General features: G+C 41.5%; 1 protein-coding gene across 8 annotated transcripts in view; it reads right to left on the reverse strand.

The window, feature by feature from the left end:
- Positions 1 to 16,556, reverse strand: part of LOC115380131 (R3H domain-containing protein 1-like) — a 93,565-nt gene that overhangs the window by 46,738 nt on the left and 30,271 nt on the right. For all 8 annotated transcript variants that reach the window (XM_030081196.1, XM_030081195.1, XM_030081197.1 and 5 more), the window contains exons 2-3: positions 2,111 to 2,363; positions 765 to 1,094 (exon numbers count right to left, since the gene is read on the reverse strand). In XM_030081196.1, coding sequence (XP_029937056.1) covers positions 765 to 1,052 — 288 coding nt within the window. In that variant the 5' untranslated portion in view covers positions 1,053 to 1,094; positions 2,111 to 2,363. The remainder of the gene's footprint in view (positions 1 to 764; positions 1,095 to 2,110; positions 2,364 to 16,556) is intronic.

The following is a 16,556-nucleotide window of genomic DNA, read 5'->3' on the forward strand; positions in this document are numbered from 1 at the left end:
CCATCCCCCTAGGGGCAGCATGGGAGAAGTTGGTGGATAAACTGGGATTTGAGATGGAGATTATATGTCTGGAAGACTGCTGGCCATGCCCTATCCTCTCCACCACTCTGCTTGCCTTCAAACAAGACAACATTTTAAGTGGAGGGCTGTCTGAGAAGGCTTGTGTGCAAAGATATGAAAGGAAAGAACAAGCCAGCATCATAAGGCTCAGGGCTCTTGAAAAAAAAAAAAAAAAAAAAAACACTCTCAAGGGAAGTGTCACAACATCAAGACAGGACTTGCTGTTCACATGCTATCTGTCAAGGAAAGTGAGCAAAAAATTTTTTGACACTGCGCACATATCACACCCCTCCCTCTACCCCATACCCACAATTTTAACCTTCAAATATACAATAACTGAGCAGTGGTTTTGAGGTAATGCCTCTGCAGGTTCTCATAACTCAATTATTTGACAACTGATTGGCTGTGCCTTGCCAGGGGGACTCCCCAGGGCCCCACCGCCTGTGTTGTATCGGAAAGCAATTATTTCTCTTGCACAGCTCTGCTCGCCATTACAAAGCTCAATAATGGCCCTCTTCACTACCTCCCCAATCTCCTACAACATATAGCTTTTTGCTCATTGCACGGGCACACACCATGTCCCTATAACTGACACTCTAAACTCAGCTAAAGAAACTGCAGGTTGATTGAGGACACGTACAGAGGAGGGAGACGAACACAGAGGAAAATCTACAGTATAGCATAATCAGGAAACTGAGCTTTACCTGAGTTTCAGTCTTGTCTTGGCAGCAGCTGGCATCTCTGTTGGGTTGGGGCGAAAGTTGAACTTGGGGTGGTGGCTGTATTTCAGGCTTGGGTGTGAGCTGTACTTGGGGGGGGGGCTGTGGTGGTAGCTGTTGAGTGTTGGCCTGTGGTTCGGCCTGTTGCTCTCTGCTGTCATTCTTGGTTGGGCTGACATAGGTGGCAGCTGGTGTGGCGTGGTTCTCCTCTGTCTCCAGGCCTCTCATAGTGTCACTAGTCTCTTTTACAGTGACAGTTTCAGACATCCTCATTAGAGAAGGCTACCTGGAGTGTCTACACCAAGAACTGGAGACCTAGAACAAAAGTAGGGATGGGTTTCTTCCATGATAAATCACTCACTATTGTCCTAAACTGTCAAAAAAAAATGTAACATTATAGTCTCTGAGCCTCAACACCTGTCTTCAACACCCCCCTACTCAGTCAAATGATGAAAACTAAGTGCCTGATAACATGGGCAGCACCTGGCACCCAAGGGAGCAAGACTGAGCTCTTAAGTGCTAATGAGAATCGGGGGCGTCTAAAACCTTCCATTAACACGTTACAGGGTGAGATATATGCATATGTGACATTTCCTGATTGTGCCAGCTCTGACAGTGTCTGGTGCCACGTCAGCAGCCCAGATGGCGCATCGATCTGTGACAGTACTGCCAGGCTGCCTTCACTGCGAGATGCTGACACTCCCATATGTGGGCCTCTGCTGTGGTGGGGCGTGTGGCCTCTGGGGACCTGTCTCCTACTTACTGCCAAAAAACACAAGAGAAACTATCTCTCCATGTTATCTTTTATCTGGCAACCTGTCGCCAAAGTGGCATCAGATAGGCCTGGCAGGGAACTGGCTCTATTCCGGTTCGTGAACCTTAGTTTGAACCATTCTTAATATTTAGACCATAATAAATCCCAAAAATTTCCCACCTGGAACCAAAAATAGTAGGACCTGAGGGGGGAACTGTGACAAGAACTGTGTATTATTCTACAGGGAAGGATGGAGACAATGGAGGAACCAAGGAGCGTTCAATGGTCTGCTGAAGAAACAAAACTACTGCTTGCAATTTGGACATCTAAATTTCAGGAAAAGATGGAAGAGAGTATTGGAAAAAGTAAATTGTATCTCAAAATGTATGAAGAGCTGGCGAAGGCCACTTCATGGGGGGATATTATGACCTCCTAGACAGCATACTGAGCAAGTAGTCCAGTAATCCAGCAGTAGCCAGCAACCTTGCGACATCTCCGTCGCAATGGTTCCAGTCCAATTGGTGCAAACGGAACCTTGGTATTTGCATATTGTCGAAGTGTGTGTGTTTGTGTTTACCAGCTGTGCTTCTGCTGGGTGCTAAGCCTGCAGTGGCGTGGCGCCAGAGAGAAGGCTGAAGCCCACGAGGTCCCTTTGAATGCTGCTGCCACCGTCGTCGTCGTCGTGTGTGTGTATCGGTCACCCAGGTGGTGTTCTGTTGTGTTGAGCGTGCTGGAAGCCCTGAGGAAGAGGCCCATGTCCCCGTCAACAGCGCTGGGTCCAGCTCACAACAGCGTTGGCCTATGACAAGCCTCTCATGCCCCTTAGTGACCTGGAAGAGCACAAAGAGTGAGAAAGAGAAAGCAATTGAACCAGACAGCAAAAGCGGCAGATTTGAAAACAACCGGAACATAATCACGCACATGGAAATTTACGATATGACTGCACTAACAGCAGACAGGAAAGGGAAACACAGCAGTACTTTGAGATAGCCATTTGAATTCCAGTCACACTCCAAGACATGGCACACTGTCTTAGTGAAAAGTGAGCTGATGATGCCACGTATCTGGCCTTTCATTCATTACATATCCACATCCCCCTTCCCCAGTACACTGTGCACTCTAACTTAAGAGGATGGTCAATGGTTGAAGGCTGTGCCCTTTGTGAAAAGCTTGCCCAAAGGTGATCAAGCATTAAAAGAATATGTTCTCCAATTGTAGAGGTCAGACATAGCGTCAAACACATGTCCAGCTAGTGTCCTTATCCAGTTAACAATGGCTGTTCACAGCTGGGCACACAATCTCCTCATCTTCAGATGTTCCCATGTAGATTAAGAAATAAGATCTCCTGTTTGGAGATGTCAAAATATTGCTGCGGTCCGCCAACAATTTGCCCATGTTCTATAATTGGTTCAGTGATGATTCTTTTGATACCAACTCATCTGTTTCTTAACAACCCCTCTACACATGTTCATCAGACTCTAGTGGATTTAAGAGACTGCTCAGTGGACACACTCTTCTTGCCATTGCTGGAGGCATGAAATCAAGATATTTGTTAGGAATGGCCAGGTAGAGCTAAGTAAACACTTACTGCACCCCGACTCTGACAATGTAGCACATTTATCACGCTAATGGAGCCGACACAGGGGTTGCTGAATTATTTAGGCTGCTGATGGCCTTGTCTGATTGGAATTTAATTTATTATTTCACTAACTGCACATTGTTCTGGTTAACAATGACAGCTAAATGTCTAAAATTTGTAAATGTGTGCGTACTAGGGCTGAGCAATATATCAATATTATACTGATGTCCTGATACAAGACTTTTGGATATCATAATATCATGATATGGCACAAGTGTTGTGTTTTCTTGGTTTGGAAGGCAGCATTACAGTAAAGGCATGCACTGTGAACTGATTGCTGGACTGTTGCAGCTCTTCTGTTATTTGCCTCAACCTGCTTGGCCACCATCTCCACATTACTAATGATCGTTTATCAAAAAAATCATGTCTAAATATCAAGTCATCCCTACAATATTGTCATGTCAATATCTGAGTAATCAAGGACACCAATAACGGATATTTAGGGCTAATATTCCTTTGTAATAAATTCAAAAATTGCAGTGTCAAAATTTCCAGTGTTGGACACACCAGCACAACCTTCGCTTTGAATTAAAAAATGTTTAGCATTATATTGGTAAAAAAATAAATGACATATTTAAAAGGTAAGACCAGTGATGCTGATTCAGATTTTTTTGTGTTTAAATGCTTGTGAAAGGAGTCTGAGATGCCTTTCATAAGCATCTACATACAGGAAAACCAAAACGAAACTGTAAGCCTCCTGTCCTTAAAGCAGGTATAGTAAGTATGGGCAACATGCTGAAACCTGGTGTTTTTGTCTTTCTGTAAAACTAAATTAAATACAAATCCAGAACAAAAGTACATTAAAATCATAACCATATTATCAGAAAATATTGCTTTTGCTCCACTGGCTTTAAGACACAGGCAGAGTCTGAGTGGTTTTCATATCGACCATCATGTAAATCAAAATTAAGACACTGATTTTTGAAAAAATTTTAATATTAGCCCCGAAAATTATCTGGTAGTGATAATTTGTTTATCCTCAATACACAGTCTCTATCTCTCTGTCTATGTCCTAGAGAAGTGAGGCAATCCTATCCATCAGGGCTGTGTTGAATGTGTCAAAGTCCTGTGTTTGTCGCCCTCTGTCTGCCTCTGTGTGGGAGTGACAAGTTGCCGTAAGCCGTTCACATCATTTACTTAACTCTTAACTGTGCTGTCTCTGACCAAGCAGGGCAGGAAACGGAGAATGTGCTGGGCCAATCAGCACTGAAGAGCAGAACAAGGCACTCTGTGCTCTATCTCCTCTCTAAGCAGACTACTCAAGGACAATTATGCTTTTAATGTGCATGGAGAAGAGCTGCTCTGGAACTGATGAGAACTCTCTACCTCATTCTCTTTCTCAGCCTTTGCCGTCTACTTCCACCCACCCCTCTAGGTTCTCGGCAAGACAGAGAGAGATCGCCTACGCCTTGTCGACCTTTTCCCTCAAACACCCCCGCAGCGAAACCTCCGCAGATGGAAACTCTCTGGGATGAAGTGGAGTGAGAGTGGAGGGTGGGCTGAGTGCTGATAGAAAAGCTGGCGGTAAAGAGCAGAGAAGAGGGCTGAGGAACACCACCAAGAAGACATGTCAGGAAAGCCTGAGGTTTACACTCCAGCAGCAGGATGTCACAGTGATGGCCCTTGACATCAGTGTTAAAGGTTGCATATTGTCAAAAAGCATTTGGTTTGTGCGTCTTTTCTTTCTTTCTTTTTTTTTCTTTTAATTCAGAGGTGTAAAATAGAAGCTGTAAAAATGCCATTCCTACTGCTATTCCTTTATCTCACCTACAGCCTATAATCCTCCCAGCTTTACAAGCTATTTAAAATTTGATGTAATTTTTAACGTCAAAATCAGATAACCAATGGCTGTTGAGCTAAAATTAGCATAACCCACACCGCTTCAGCAGCCACTTATTCACATATTGCCCCAGTCATTAAAGCGGTCTTTACTGTTTCACAGCATTTCCTCATGCATGCAGCAGGCTGCCACACACACAAACACAGACACAAAGTCAGACCTATCCCAATGCGTGGTCCATACAAGTTACAGATCATAAAATTAGAATCCATGTCTCTCATTACATTCTTTCAGAGTTCATTGGCGTCAAAACTGAAAACCAAAGTGAAATTTAAAATTCTACAATTTGCTCAAACTGACAGATCCTATTAATGGTGTTTGTAAATAGAAGGTAGACATTTTTTAGTTTAGCGGAGATGTTTTAAACTACCCAATATTCAGATAGAGTTAAAATGGGAGCAAAAATTGGCCTAGTTCCCTGGTAATAATTTGTTCCCACTGGAAACAGTACTGCTGCGGTTACTGTATAATAAAAGACAATACATAAAACCTGAGCATTCGCCCACCTTGCACAACATTAACATTGCAAACCTGTGGGAAACACTGCAGCATTTGCTATAAAGAGGTCTTCAGAATAGCAGGAGTAAAAACAACAATACAGTTTTTATTGTTAAAACCATTACAGAAATGTTTAATAGACATGCATAAATGGTAATATATGCCCTTGAGTATTAAAATATGGGACCTTTAATGAAAACTGAGCAAATTCAACTGAATTGATATATGGCTTTAAAAAGGCAATTACCAAAAAAATTTACATAATATTTAGTAAACACAATTAGCAAAAAATTACCTGAAAATTAACAGAATAAGATACCCAAGAATTTGTAAAATGTTTTTTACAAGTACAAGAAAGCTACATTTTTAATTATTAACATGATATATTTAAATGTCAGATCAGTGATGCTGAAAGGCACCTGAACGCAAGCACGCACAAACACAGGGTTACCAACTTCTATATGCATTCACTTGTACCACACGTCTTGCGCTTCCCACCCCAGTTTGTTCATTCTAGTTTCTCTTCATCCCCCATCCCTTTTCCGGCTGCAGTTGCTTGACTGGAGCCGCTGGAGCTGTCGAGCTGGGAGAGTTTAGTGCACTGCTGTCCGCCCGTGGCTGGAGCACATTGCCCAATTAGTGCTAAATGTGGACACGGATCCTCCTCGCCTGTTCAGCAGAGCCTGCAGCTGCTCAGACATCAGCCAAGAAGAAGTGGCAGCTCCTTCCTCCAACTACGCAACTTAAGGATGAGCAAAGAGAGGGAGGAACGCCCCTGGAGGAAAATAGAGTCGTATGCAGATTTAAGTTGTTTATCTGCTTGAACAGTAGATGTTCTCCTCATGGCAAACCGCTCTATCTGCTATGTATAAATTCACTTTATCATTTAAGTCCATCTTTCTGCACATCTGCTCATAACAAATCCATGTTACCAGATATTCGAATTAATGTCTATTTAAACACCACCTGTTGCCTATTGCCCTGTTGTGCAGCTTTAAAGCTTATGAAAGGCAAAAGAAATTGGACATCGCACCAGCATCACTAATCTGACATTTCAATATATAATTTTAGCAATTAGAAATACAGTTTTGGGCGTTTTTTTTTTTTTATTATTTTATTGTCATTTCTTCTGTGAATATTTTATCAATTCCAGTATTTTTTCATTATTTTGCTAAACGCCTTTTCCCCATGTTTTAGTGAATGTGCTCAAGGTTCAAAGGGTTAATTCACTGAATGGTTGGTGGCAGAGACTCCTGATGTTGACACGCAGTGCAAATATATCTTGGAAGATACAAATGAGCTATCTGTGTTGGTGTCACCGAGTGACGGTTGAGCATGGTGGAGTTATTGATTTTGTCGGGATGGATAAATAAGCTGTTGGCTCTTCCTGCCGTGGGTAAAATGAGATGAGAAAAGGTGTCCCAGTACCATGCTCACTCACTATTAAATGGCTAGAGCATAGGCGATAAGAGGTTGTTGCTACTGTGGCTGAACAGAAGACACTGTAGATATGTGCGCATCGTCCCTGACACAAAATACAATTATGTTCACCAAATAATGTGTGATAAAAAACTAAAACAATTCATTATTTTTGAGATCACAATAGCAGTTTTTTTGACATTATAGTTGTGTTGTTTTTTTGTTTTTTTTTTTAGATCTAAACATCAGTTGGATTACTAACTAATTGAAACAGATAAGAATGTTCAGTTTCGCTAGCATGTAGTCACATGGACTTACAGAAGCAGAAATACACACACAATCAACGGGGTGGCACTCGTATTAATATAATCCCCATCAGCAATGGGTGAACTATTATCATTTCAGAGCCAATTATATTTGCAGATGATTGGCAGTTATCTGCTGTCAAAGAGGAATGCAAATTACAAGAGGGAGCACTGCCCTGACGTCTGACTCTAACACACAGAACAGGATAACAAATACGGTGGTGGTGGTGGTGTGTGTGTCTGTGGGGGTGTGTTGGGAAGGTAGGGCGGGGGTGGCAGGATTCAAACTTTCATGGCATGATGAAATATGCCAAGTGTTTTTGTGTGTGTGACTGAATGGATGAAGCGCATTTATTTACACCTAGACAGTGCACCTTTACCCCTGAGGTATTTTCTTTCTTGTGAATTAATATATGAAATGCCCCTTAGCCATGATGTTTGCCAACTCAAACATTCAGCAGGGACTCACATCAATATCATATCAATATGTGATATATATGTGATATGTATTACAGTAAAGTGATGCTGTTTTCTCAATTTATTAGACTGTTCTAGCTGTTCTGCTATTTGCCTCTACCTGCTTAGTTACCATATCTACATTAGTAATGACTGTTTATTAGGGCTGAGTGATGCAAACAAAACCAATTATCAATATTTTTTACTGAACACCTCATTGTCAGTAATGTGACGATACTGTTGGGATGATTATTGGTGTTTACATAAGACATTTTCACAATAACATTAGTAATGCTGATATGATGAGCTATACTACACTAATGAAATATCACAATATAAAAGATATCCAAAATACCAGACAATATCGATAGGGGTGTAACGATATGTCATGTCACCATAATCCTTGATGGAAATATGTGGCTGTGTGCATCAGCACACTGAGGAGAGCTGCTTTCTCTCTCTCTCTCTCTCTCTCTCTCTCTCTTTTACTGGTACTATCGGAGCGCAGCCACTGTCCCGAGGCAGAGAGCAGGACGTGACAGGAAAAAAGGTTCCCTTACAGCGGTTATACAGACACAGCAGGCAAAGGAGGCTGCTTTTCTCCTGCAGGCAGAACAGGACAGGACTGCCCGCTGCTTGCAGGAGAAACACTGTAAAAAGTGTCACAGGCTGTTTAATTTGTCAACAAGCAGGGTTAAAATAAGGCAGTTAAATAGCCTGATGAATAACTTTTGATGTGATTTACTCAGCTTTTGATTAGTTTTACAGTATTCATATTATTATTATCATTATTAATATCATTTCTATAGATTTTTTTTTTTTTTTTTTTTTTTTTAACATTGTGTTTGGGAGAGCAGGACTTCCAGTGCACAGCCAAACAATGGAGAAAAATAGAGTAAAACTACAAAAAGATTAAGCCTGGAACACATGGAGATTGATGATGCCCTATCCTCATTATTTTGCATTTATATTTTTACTTTATGAAATAATACTTTTATTATTATCAATATTTTAATTATCATAATTATTATTATTTTAGATGTGGTATAACTGCTACAACATATTTTGTTCACGATTTTTTTTTTTTTTTTTTTTACCAATGTTCAAGTTCTCTACATCAAATTTTGTTCAAAATATCATGAGTATATCAAATCATGAATCAAATCGAACACTTTATTGTGTGAATCAATACACCCCTCATCTTTTATTGTGATAGATGTAATATTGATATACTGCCCAACTGTTTATCAAAAATCTCATTCTGGAAATATTTTGTGAAAGCAACAATAGTCATCCCTACAACATTGTTACAATATCAATATCAAGGTATTCGGTGAAAAATACCCAGTTCATATCAGCCATATCACTGAGCCATACCCAATTCCCAATGTCTATTTCAATCTGCTCCAACACACAGCCATGATCATAAATTCACAAGAATAATGTTCACATTGTAACCACATCAAATCACAAGCTTGCCCTCAGCAGATGTCTGAAGGTTGCTGCCTGGCAGGTTAAAGATCAGTCACACAGAAGCTTCTTGACTCCAGGGCTGTGCCGAGGATGGATGATTCCTTTCAATTACCAACAAAAATTAATCAAAGTATCTGGTAATGGTTAATGATCAAAGAGCCTGTGCATTTTCCTTTTCACTAGAAGGTGCCTGCCACTCAAAACAAAAGAGAGCTGTGAGATAATGAGGACTTCTTGTGGAGGTTAACTGTGTGCCCCAGCTACATCCATATAGCAATTATATCACGTAATTGCCTTTATGAGCCAGATATTCCCTTGCCTTTTCCCCTAATCTTAATGCAATTATGCCTGTTCCTGTCTAATGTTAAATTCTATCTGGAGTGCATCTCTTGGGCTTGCACAGGGTCTGTCATTCATCCATCCCCCAGCCCCTCATGTAGCAAAGCTAGGCGGATGATTATTAGCCTAGCGATGTGGAGGAAGACCACTGACCTCTGCTCTGGGACCAACAAACCAGCAAATCCCCCAGTGAATACATTAAAAACAACAACAACAACTCAAAAAAAAAAAAAAATGCCTTTTTACCAGATGTGCAACTACTGACCATTAAAAGAACATCATCAGGGAGAGGGGACCTGAATGGACTGACACGGACAAACAGTAGCCATTAGGTCATTTCTAACCTTGTCCCCTTTTCCAGGTGCATGATTGCCCCATTTAAGCAGATGTGATATGTAGACATTCTGGAAACTAAACACAAGTGGCTGTGCATGGCCAATTCCACCACAGTTCAGAGAGACTAAGCATAAAAATAATTTGCCAACAGTTCCCTAAGGTAATGCAGGAACACTGAGCTCATGAAAACAAGGACACCTACAGCAGCGTATTAAAAACAATTCAGCAGAAAAATGTCATGCAAATGGCATCTGGGAAAATAGACAAGCTACATAACCAAGAAATCAACTGAGAATTGCACTATTTGAGGAAAAAAAAAAAAAACAACTCACAAAGCTAGTCCAGGAGCCCAAAAGTCCACTGCCTTATAAAACGGGACCCTCCTTTCCAATAGCTACTTTGTCTGACAGCTTGTCTGGCAAAACTACAGGTGACCAGACTTGATTCACCATTCAAGGGAATAAAGAATGAGCACAATGTTAAGATTGTTTCTTACATTTGCCATCACTGTCCAAGCGAGGCACAGCAGGGGAAGCATTTACAAAAGGCATGGAGCAGCCTGAGTCCAAAAACTGTTGCGCTATTCACAACACATCAAAAGCTCTCAGTGGGGGGGAAGCACACCCTTGTCTGCCCCCCGTCCCCTTTTAACCTATGAGGGGGGTGGGGTGTGTGTGTGTGTGTGTGTGGGGTGGGGGCTGGGGGGTTGGGGGGTTGTTCATTGAGAAATCAGCACTACACTGTGCAAATGACAATTTCAAAGGCATATTCATTGCAGTATCGCCACAGACAACCCGAGGGCAATTTCAAAAATCTGTTTAAAAAGAAATGAACAAAAAGTAGCAAAAAACTGCAGATGCTAGCTCAAGACTGGAAGCCTAAACAGCTGTACTTAAACCCAGGTACTAAAACGTGAAAATTCAATTCTGTATATTTCAGAAAATATACAGTAAAAAGAGAACAACAAGAGTCTGCAACAGAAAAACGAGAATTAAAAGCTATGGACACTGTGGTGCTACCTCAGTCTGTTCGCACATACCTGCCACATTGTAGCCTTCATTATTTCCATTGGTCAGGGGTTTAGTTTCCATAGTATCAGAAGCTGCAGTGACTGTGACAATCGCTGCTCAGAGAAAAGGTCCCCGAGTCAGCCCCCCTTGCTCTCCCTTCCTTTTGCTTCTGCCCCTCTCTCTCTAGCTCTCACACCGTCTCTGCTGGCTGCTCGCTCTCTGTCTGAGCCTAAGTAGCAGAGCCCATGGTTGAGACTCTCGCTCCGGAGCCTCGGAGACAGCGCCAAATCAACTGCTGGGCTGCGTGATGTCAGCGCAGGGCTCAGCCACTCAGGATGCTCAGCTGGACTAGTGGCGCATAACTGGCTAAATTGAGCTCTTCATTAGCGATACGCTCCCGACCTGAGGTTGCTGACAAGAGCTGGGGGAGGGCTATCAACCCCCCACCCACACGACAAAAAAATAAATAAAAACTTTTTGGTAAGCTTGTAGTAGGATGGCTGATATTGGGCAACGTCTTGTGATTAACATGTTACACTAACTCACTGACTCATTACATCCAAATCATCCAGAACTGTTTGCACTAGGCTAATGTATTAAGGGCGCTTTCACGCATAATAGCTTGCTTCCCTGGTTTAATGAAGTTGTTACTTTGTACTACTGTCCAATTGGTCCAGCTGGTGTTCAAACAGCCCTGTGCTAAGCACACCTGAAATCTGAAAACACATAGCATGGGGTCCTTTATCTGTTGGACATGATTTTTTTGAGGGAAACTCAGGATATAACAGTGTATTAACAAGAGCCATAGCAGAACAATGGATCAACAATAAACACATTTACATGCACACCATATTCCTGTATTATTCGGAATATCCTCAATATTCAGGTTGCGTACGAGTCATGTAAACACGTACCGAACCCGATTAAGGTCATATTCCGGTTGGAGAAAATTCCAAATAAGACCCCTGGCATATGCCTGTTCCAACTGGAATATTGTGCCATGTAAACACCTTAATTGGAAAATGCCCTGTACCGGAATGTTCAGTTACATCTGCGCATGCTCGATTCACAAGGAATCCTGGGGCATCTTTGTTGCTATGGTTACTGCAAGCGGGGAGAATGACATGGCGAACAGCAGCAAGAGCCAGCATGTTTGGAGTGAGAAGGAGACTGCAGTCTGCCTTCAGCTAATCAAAGACTTAAATATCATGGAGTATATCGATGGGAAAAAACAGAAATAGTGACTTCTTCTTCTTCTTTTCCGGCAGACCAGACACCTATAGGCATATTGCTGCCCCCCGCAGGCTGAGTGTTGCATTAAATAAGAGCATGGAATACGCCAAAACACGGGAATATGCCAAGTAAACATGTAAACAGAATTTTCCAGTTGCTGCAGCGCATATAAACACCTTATTCGGAAAATCACCTTAACCAGAATATTGACCCGAATCAGAATATGGTGTGCAAGTAAATGTAATCAATGTACTGTGATGGAAATCCTGTTTTTTATTACAAAGCTTTGGTGGTCATATAAAATAAGAGCAGATGATCAGTATGTTAAGACAGCGTGTTAACAACCCAGTACTGCTTCATGTAATTCAGAGAGGAGCTTCAAGGAGAAGGTACCAAAGGCAGGCTGTAACTGACTGTCAACAACATGAACAAACTCTCGAGTGAGGTATCAATTTGATGTTTTGAGAAAGGCTATATTAGGGCTGCCCCCGACCAAGGATGTTCCCAGTTAACTAGCAGCCATTAGTTCAAGCTATTCGTCTTAGAACTCAAACCGTTTAGAAAATGGTTTGAGTTCATATAAGTAAGAGGCCACTCACACTGGCAAGTTTGATCCGCGCCCAAGCACGATTGCCCTTAAAATCCGGATTCTTTGACCAGTGTGATCGCTCCGTATCGTGCTTGAATACAGTACACTTCCCCCGCTCTGGCACGGTTGGAAGGGGTGTGCTTCTGCACGGTACGGGCGCGTACATGAGCACATGCACGGTCACGCACGCAGTGCGCGGACGTAAATCATGCAACTTTCCTCCTGCCTCTGCAACACTGTTTAATGTGCGCAGCGCGATTACCGCGAATGGCCGCGTTGCGCAATCAATAATCAACCATGTTGTCTGTGTCTGTGTCCGTTGTGCTGCTGCAACCGCGTATAAACAAAAGTCGGTTTATAATGAAAGTACAGCAGTCTGTGTGCGGCGATCCGGCAGACCTGGTGCTAGCCGGCACCGTGTTGGCACCGGCCGGCACTGGCCGCGGCACCGCGCGGTGTGCGGCCACCCGGTCACCCGGTCTGCCGGATCTGCCAGGTGCCGCTCCGGCTGTCAGTTGGACCTTTCTGAACAAGGAGGAAGTTACCTCCGAAACTGTCAAGGTAAATAAACATCCCATGTCTGATTAAAAGGACCAAAAACGTTTTTTAGTTAAAAGGAAGACATGATGTATTTGAACTACATTTATTTATAATGACGTCGGGCCATGCCTGTTGTTGTCGTATTTCAACGTGATGACGTGCACACCGGGGGCAATCGTGCTTGGGCGCGTTTGGGAAAAAGGTAATGTGAGTGCAGGCCAGCCGGGGACTGGGGAGGGGGGGATTTTGGCTTTAGCACGATACGGGCTCAAACTTGCCAATGTGAGTGGGCCCTAACACTGTTAACACTATGCTACATTACAGAGACATCCAAAAACCATAATAATGAACCTTTAAAATACAGGCTACATTTTACAAGAAAATGCACGAAGCAGGCCTGCTGTTAACAACACTGGCAAAAGCAGTAGTAATTGTGAGGCCATGCTAACCGAATGACAGCTGAATGAAATACGCTTCAGTTCTTTCAAAGATCTCTCTTACTATCGCAAAGCACAAACTCACTCCTATCCAAGTATATATATTTAGGACCAATTTCATAGACCAAAGTATCGATTTTGATTGTTTTTTTTGTTTTTTTTTTGCCTTTCATACAACATATGAAACGGGCATTCTAACTTAGCTCTGCCCACCCCCGCCCCCCCTCAGCTTGTGCATCTGATAGAATCATTTTGACTGGTTAAAAAAAAGACGTAAAAACTCAAAGAGTAGTGAAAAAGGCAATTTGGTACAAAAGTAAAATTGGGTAGGGGGGCCCAAGGGCATTCTCCCCTGAAAGAAAATGTTAGTTATTTTAATACGCAAATGAAGCCTTTTGGAGTGTTTTGAGATTCGAATACAAGAAAAGACAAATAAAGCCTTGTTCATCTGAATGTGCAAAGTAAGTAGTTTCTCAGGCTGTCAGATAAATGTAGTGGAGTTAATCAGAATCAGAAATCAGAATCAGACACACTTTTGATCCCCAAGGGGAAATTGGCTAAAAAAGTATAATATTTGCTTCTGAGGTATAGTTGAGCAGAAGTATAAATTAGCAGAAAATAGAAATATTCAAAGTGCAAGTACCTCAAATTTATACTTAATTACAGTACTTGAAATTTTGTATCAAGCAGACCATAAACAACAAAATCAAAAATTCTCATCAAAAATAATTTTGTTGGCACTTTTCCCCCGGACGACAGATATGTGGGTGGGACGGTTTTTGTGTGTGTGTCCGTCTCATTGTAATATGAATACTGAATATTTGCAACCTGTATTAAAAATCTATACTCTCTACCACTTTATACATGAAAGAGGACTTTGGCTTCACTGCGTCAAACAGATGCTGTGATATTTATAGCCTGTATACAGAAAGATTAATCAAGTTTACAGGCCAAATTGGCTGGTAATTTCACATTACCCGCCAGAGTTCATTTTTACCCGCATTTGGCAGGTGTTCATTTCAAACCATGTGTACTTAGTTAGTTTCCACCACTGGTAACTACTGACAGTTGAGTTGAGAAACACTAAAAATTATGCATGCACCCCTATGCATGTATAAGGGGGTTTTGAGTAATCAGAGTGAGGCAGCCCATGTAAATGCATTACCTCATTTCCTGTCATAACCCTGTTACAAACAATCTGATTTCTTGTGTGCATTTAAAAGTAGTAACTATTACCATACAGCGCTACCAAAATGATCACTGAATCAGATAAAATACTCAGTAAGAGAATTAGAGCTGCAACAATTAATCTCTAAAATCCCTAAAAATGAACAATAAAATTAGTTGCCACTTATTTTTAGTATCAAGTCACTGTGCATGCACACAGTGAATTGATACTAAAAATGCAGCAGGGAGTCAGAGTATGACCAAAGTCTTGGAAAAATCCGGGAACATTTTACTTTGAGGTGAGTCTGAAAAGAAAGCTGTAAAGGGCAGGAAGCATGTTGGAGCCATGGTAGAAAGTGACTTGGCAGCATATATCAGTACAAAAAACTAGTCTTAAAAAAAAAAAGTGCAACAAAAAAGGGGTTGACATTCCACGTACTTGTTGCATAAAAATGAGCCACGTAACTCATGCAACATTACAAATACTCACACTTGCATTCCTGCAGTAACGTGATGACTGTCGTATTCTCATGACGTCATATGTGTCCCAGGCAGCAACTCACATATTGGAACAGCACTGCAGCACTACACAGAGGCCCCCAAGCCCTAGTGATTATTGATTTCACAGTGAACTCAGGTTTTGTTGGTCCAGCTAGAGCTATGGGAAAACCATTTTAAAGCATTATCTTGCTGGAATTACGGTACAGAGATACCAGAGTATGTGTGAGGTTTTAAGAAATTGTGTCATTACTGTCATTTTTTATATTTCATGCCATTAGTGAGATAAAAGTCTTAATCCTTCACAAAAATCTTATTTCTTCAATATAATATAAACAAAAGCCTATTTTGTAAAAGTCTCATTTCGTTACAGTTCCCACATTCAGCTGAATTCAAAATTGAAAACTCTCATTTTATAGTTTACTTTACTGGATATACATAACATATAGCAAATGAAGATTATGTGTTTTCATGGAATAAAATGCCAAGGAAAAGAGGGGGAAAAGCCTTAAAAAAAAAACCAGTGGCTCATTTGGTAGAGCGAGTACCACATATCAAGGCTGAGTCCTCACTGCAGCCGCCTGGGTTCACATCTGGCTCAGGCCATTCGCTGCATGTCATCCTCTCTCTCTCCTGCCTTTCCTGTCACTCTCTCTACTATCACTATCAAATAAAGCACAATTGGCAAAAAATAAATCAGAGAAATAAAGAACCAAAACAAAATAATATTAATAATATCAATAACAATGAAAATAGTAATAATAATGAGGAGCATAGTCGCTTTTGAAAACAACAGTTTGTTGCAGCCATCGAGAGAATTATTATGTAACCTGGTGAACATCCTGATATGAAAGATAGAGATATAGCGGTGGTGAAACCACGCTACACTGACCCTCAGCCCAACACAGCATACAGTACACCAGAATAGGAAGGAACAATACAGTGCAAAAATAAATAAATAAATCAGATTGAGATATCATTAACAATTTTAGTAGGAATGGTCTTTTTTTTTTTTTTTTGGTATTATAACTTTCATCTTTGGTGAAAAGGCTACTAAAATGACTGGTGCAATGCCCATTCAGAACGTTCCTCTTCAATGGTGCATCTGTTTGGCTCATCCAAGCTCATCCGATCATCCAGACAACTTCTCACTCAACACTGGGTCCTCAGCAATACACTCGCCAAGTGTGAAGTCAACTAAATGAATGGTTGTGGAGAAAATCAAAGGACAGACAGAGAGCGTG

The sequence above is a fragment of the Myripristis murdjan genome, chromosome 21 (genome assembly GCF_902150065.1).
Source record: "Myripristis murdjan chromosome 21, fMyrMur1.1, whole genome shotgun sequence".
Taxonomy (NCBI): Eukaryota; Metazoa; Chordata; class Actinopteri; order Holocentriformes; family Holocentridae; genus Myripristis; species Myripristis murdjan.